Here is a 5,345-nt window from a genome sequence, read left to right as displayed (position 1 = left end):
TGGGTTAATGGTTTTAATGAGTTTTGGATAATGGGTTTAGATAGTGGGCCCAAATGGGTTTTGGACCGGGGCCATTTGTAAATGGGCTCTGGGCTTTGGACTAGGCTTAGATTTAATTGGATTGGGTTATAGGTTATAGGTTTAGAATTGGGCTAAGGTTTAATTGGATTGGGTTATAGGTAACGGTTAATGGATTTTGAGTGAGGTTAAGGTTAATGGGTTTAGATGGGTTTAGAGTCAAAGTGTTGATTTAATACGGATGGGTTGAGGTTCAATGACTTAGGTCCATATGATCGGGCCTAAATTCATGTCTCGAGGTTTTATTAAAAAAAAAAGTTTTGATCAATTAAGATTTTCATATACATTTTCTTCAAATTCTGGATTTGAATAACAAATTAAATTTCAATTTAATTTGAAGCGTCTAATGTGATTTTGTCAAAGCTCTCTCTCTCTTTTAGAGTGATCTCTCTTTTTGGTGATATTTTGCAAAAAGCACCATCGATGTTCATCTCGGCATTCCATCGAGCGGTTTGATTAGCACGTCGACGACGAAGTATTTCGTCGAATGATTAGTCGGTAAATGAGAGCATCGCTCTCTTTATGATTCGCCACCTAGCAATTAGCGGGCGAACTTTGTTTGAGAGGAGAGCACCGCTCTCTCTCTCTCGGATTCGTTGTCGGAGCGGTTGGCGGACTTGACTTCATTTGAGAGGAGAGCATCGCTCTCTCTCTCAATTTCGCCGTCGAGCACTTGGCGAGTGGATCTAACTTCATTTGAAAGGAGAGCACTGCTCTCTCTCTCTCTCTCTCGAATTTGCCGTTGTTTGAGAAGAGAGCACCGCTCTCTCTCTCAGATTCGCCGTCGAGCGGTTGGTGGGAGGACTCCGGGCACATCGAGCACTTGGCGGGTGGAACCCGTTTGAGAGGAGAGCACCGCTCTCTCTCTCAGGATCGCCGTCGAGCGGTTGGTGGGCGGACTCCGGGCACATCAAGCACTTGGCGGGCGGAACCCGTTTGAGAGGAGAGCACCGCTCTCTCTCTCAGGATCGCCGTCGAGCAGCTGGCGGGCTTTGCTGATGCCGGAGCTCCGCTGGGGCTGTGACCCGACAGTGGAGCCGCGGATCTGAGACCGCGACGGAGGAGGGTCGTGACGGCGATACTCTGCAGCGGTGAAGGGCCACGACAGCGGCGGGGCATCGACGGGGTTGCGGCCTTCGAGGTGGAGCGACGCGGCATCAGAGGGAACTCCTCGGGTTCGAGCCATCAAAGTTGACGACGGCGCGCGGGCGTCGACGGATCGGCTTAGATCACGAGCAGAGTCATGGGCGGCGGTTCGGCATGGGCATCGACGAATTAGCCGCGGGTGGCGCGGCTTCGGGCGGATCGGCAGCGGGTGGCGCGGCTTCGGGCGGATCGGCCGCGGGTGGCGCGGCTTCAGGCAGATCAGCTGCGGGTGGCGCGGCTTCGAGTCGAGGACGGCAGCGGGACTCGGTGGAGCTCGACGGATTGAGCACCGCGGCTGCCGACGACAAGGGAAGACAAGGCAAAGCTCGGTGAAGCTCGGTAGAGGCAGGGCTGAGACATGGCGGAGCTCGACGAATCGAGCACCGCGGCTGTCGACGACGACTCTATGGGGTTGCTGCTTAGNGTTTAGAGTCAAAGTGTTGATTTAATACGGATGGGTTGAGGTTCAATGACTTAGGTCCATATGATCGGGCCTAAATTCATGTCTCGAGGTTTTATTAAAAAAAAAAGTTTTGATCAATTAAGATTTTCATATACATTTTCTTCAAATTCTGGATTTGAAAAACAAATTAAATTTCAATTTAATTTGAAGTGTCTAATGTGATTTTGTCAAAGCTCTCTCTCTCTTTTAGAGTGATCTCTCTTTTTGGTGATATTTTGCAAAAAGCACCATCGATGTTCATCTCGGCATTCCATCGAGCGGTTTGATTAGCACGTCGACGACGAAGTATTTCGTCGAATGATTAGTCGGTAAATGAGAGCATCGCTCTCTTTATGATTCGCCACCGAGCAATTAGCGGGCGAACTTTGTTTGAGAGGAGAGCACCGCTCTCTCTCTCGGATTCGTCGTCGGAGCGGTTGGCGGACTTGACTTCATTTGAGAGCAGAGCACCGCTCTCTCTCTCAATTTCGTCGTAGAGCACTTGGCGAGCAGATCTAAATTCATTTAAGAGGAGAGCACCGCTCTCTCTCTCAGGTTCGCCGTCGAGCGGTTGGTGGGCGGACTACGTTTGAGAGGAGAGCACCTCTCTCTCTCTCAGGATCGCCGTCGAGCAGCTGGCTGGCTTTGTTGATGACGGAGCTCCGCTGGGGCTGTGACCTGACAGTGGAGCCGCGGATCTGACACTGCGACGGAGGAGGGCCGTGACGACGACGCTCTGCAGCGGTGAAGGGCCACGACAGCGGCGCGGCATCGACGGGGCTGCGGCCTTCGAGGTAGAGCGACGCGGCATCAGAGGGAACTCCTCGGGTTTGAGCCATCAAAGTCGACGACGGCGCGCGGGTGGCGCAGCTCGGCCGAGATCACGAGCAGAGTCATGGGCGGCGGCTCGGCATGGGCATCGACGAATTGGCCGCGGGTGGCGCGGCTTCGAGAGGACAGCGACTTCGACGGAGCCTCTGCGTGGCTTCGGGCGGACCTGCCGCGGGTGGCGCGGCTTCGAAAGTATCGGCCGCGGGTGGCGCGGCTTCGAGTCGAGGACAGCAGCGGGCCTTCGAGCGGCTAAGGCCGGAGCGGCATCAAGCGACTGAGGACGGCGAGCTCGGTGGAGCCGCCGAGTGGAAGTGTTTAGCGCGGCCGGCTCGATGGTGATGAGGGAGCTTTGAGCGACCTCGTGCGGCTTCGATCGGTGGGGGCCGCGCAAGAGGGGGTCTACGCCGGCGACGGGGAACCGCAGTGGAGGAGGCGCGCGGCGGGGGAACGCGCCTACAAGCGCGATCGTCATGGGGCGGTTGACCACGACGGAGGTCGGTGGAGTCCGCGGCCATGCGCGCAGAGAAGTCGAGGAGCGGCGGCGATGGCGGCTCGCGGTGATGTCGGAGTTGATGCTGTCGCGGAGACCGCAGAGGAGTTTGGGGCGAAGTCCGCGGCCATGCGCGCGGAGATTGTCGAGAAGTGACGCTTCAGGTCGGGGTGTCTCGGAGCAACGCAGGTGGTATGGGTTGGCGAAGAGCGACGCGGGCAGCCTCGGGTTAGAACATGGGTTGGAGCATGTCCGGGCGGCCTTGGTGCGCTTCGGGTTAAGGTGTCTCGGAGCGACGCGGGTTGCCTCGAAGCTCACGACCTTGGCGGCGTGGTGATCGACGAGGAGCGACAGCTCGAGAGCGACGGGGATGGGCGAGGAGCGATGCCCCGGGCCGAGGCATCTCGGAGTGACGCGGGCATGCCTCGGAGCAGACGACCTTAGCGGTGCGGTGCCTCGGAGCGGCCGACCTTGGCGGCGGGGAGGTCGACGAGGAGCGACAGCGCGGGAGCGACGGGGATCGGCGAAGAGCAACGCGAGAGAGAGAGAGAGAGAGAGAGAGAGAGAGAGAGAGAGAAAACCTTTTGGTTCTCTTTTCTCTCCTTCTTTCTTTATTTTTTTTTTTTTTAGCCGAGAGATAGCAAGAGAGCTTTGATTTCGGGAAAGGGAGAAAAATTTTTTACCTTTCTCTCTTTTTTTTAAGCAACGGAATCGGGTGGCTTTTTTCTTTTGAATAAGTTTTGAAGATTCAAAAAGCTCTCCTCTTTTGATTTTTTTTTCGAGAGGTATTTATGGGGTGGTTGCAACGGATTTGAGGGAAACGTGCGTATGATTGTGGGATTGAGGTGGTTGAGGATCGTGGGATGATGGGATCGTGGGTATAGGTTGTTACGATAGTATCGTGGGATTGTGGGAGATATTTTGGATGGTTATGATGGGATTATGAGATAATGGATGGTTGCGATGGGATTATGGGAATATTGCGAATTGGTCCTTTCCCTTTGCTTATATTACACCTTAGTCAATATAATAAAATATTATATGATTAAAGCGGAGCATTTTATAAATACGTGAAAGGGAAAGGACTAATATGCTATTTTTAATACCCGTTCGTATCTACGAGAACGTCCCACTTTTCGTAATTTATGCTCCCGGTGCATGAGATATTTTCAAAATTTAAATTTTACCACTTTTCGTAATTTATGCTCCCGGTGCATGAGATATTTTCAAAATTTAAATTTTATCCATGCACCTGGTGCATGGATAATCTCATAAACTATTTCTATTTTTTATTTCTTTCTCTCCCCTTTTTTTTCTTTTTTTTTTTTCCTTTCTCTTTTTTTTTTTATGCTTCAAAAGGGTTCAAGAGGTGGCTCCCACCAAACCCATTGGTGTAGCACTTTGTCCCGCATAGCACTTAGTTCTTAAACTTCCGGCTGGTATTCGGCTCTGATACCAATTGCAACGAACCGACCCGCTAGCAACAATAACTTGTTGGGCCCAAACCACTGACCCAAAATGCTTAAGCCCAGTTATTATTACTAGCGTGTAGGCCTCATATAAACTGATCGGAATCAGTATCCCATCCGATGTGGGACTATTGGGGGTGTTACATTGCAGCTTGCTATTCTCATTCTTTTTTTGAGTATAAAAGTGGGGAGAAAAAGCCCTCCGCAGCTTGTCATTCTCATTCACCTTTTCTTTTTCCAGGTTTCTTTACCTCGCTTGAAGGCGATGACGTGGGATATGAAGGGAAACCAAGATTCATCCGAGCGTGCGGCTATTGTTGGTCTGAAGGTAGTCGATTGATTTTGTAATCTCACATGGTTACGGATAAAGGACCAAATTTCCACCACCCTATAATCATCTTATTGTGTGTAAAATGTAAATTTTCATTATTATATGGTACACAGATACATGTAGTATTGTTTCAAATCTTTTCTGAATAGAATGGATTGATGCTTCATCATTCAAATTTTATTTTGTTGACTTTGAGCAGCTTCAAGGTGATACGCAATCTTTGTCCGGAGAAAGAGCGGTCAAGTTTCAATTAGCAAAAGACACTCTTGATACAATGCTGAAGTCCACGTACTTCATAAGAGATCAGATGTCAAACTCTGTAACGGTTCGTAACTTAATAGAAGATGCTCAATGATTATTGGTGCATAAATGGTTCTTTTTAGCTGTATTAGTTAGCTTGTTGTATTTACATTCTTATTGATCTGCTTCTGCAGGATGATGCCAATGGCCAGGGAGAAACAACAGGAAACAAATAGGATTTGGAGATCCAACCATAGGAAAAAAAAAAAAAAAGGCTAACTAGGTACCCAACTATTTATCTATAGACTGGTTTCTGGT

At 50.4% G+C, this 5,345-nt stretch overlaps 1 protein-coding gene across 1 annotated transcript; it reads right to left on the bottom strand.

Moving 5' to 3' along the window:
• LOC109706440 lies at positions 252–3,711 on the bottom strand. Its single transcript, XM_020227251.1, has 2 exons — positions 2,989–3,711; positions 252–1,480 (listed from the first exon to the last, which is right to left on the bottom strand). Exons 1-2 carry the CDS (start codon positions 3,010–3,012, stop codon positions 989–991), a joined length of 516 nt encoding a protein of 171 aa, XP_020082840.1. The 5' UTR covers positions 3,013–3,711; the 3' UTR covers positions 252–988.

Source organism: Ananas comosus, linkage group 2, assembly GCF_001540865.1.
Source record: "Ananas comosus cultivar F153 linkage group 2, ASM154086v1, whole genome shotgun sequence".
NCBI lineage: Eukaryota > Viridiplantae > Streptophyta > Magnoliopsida > Poales > Bromeliaceae > Ananas > Ananas comosus.
This window is presented reverse-complemented; position numbering and strand designations above follow the sequence as displayed.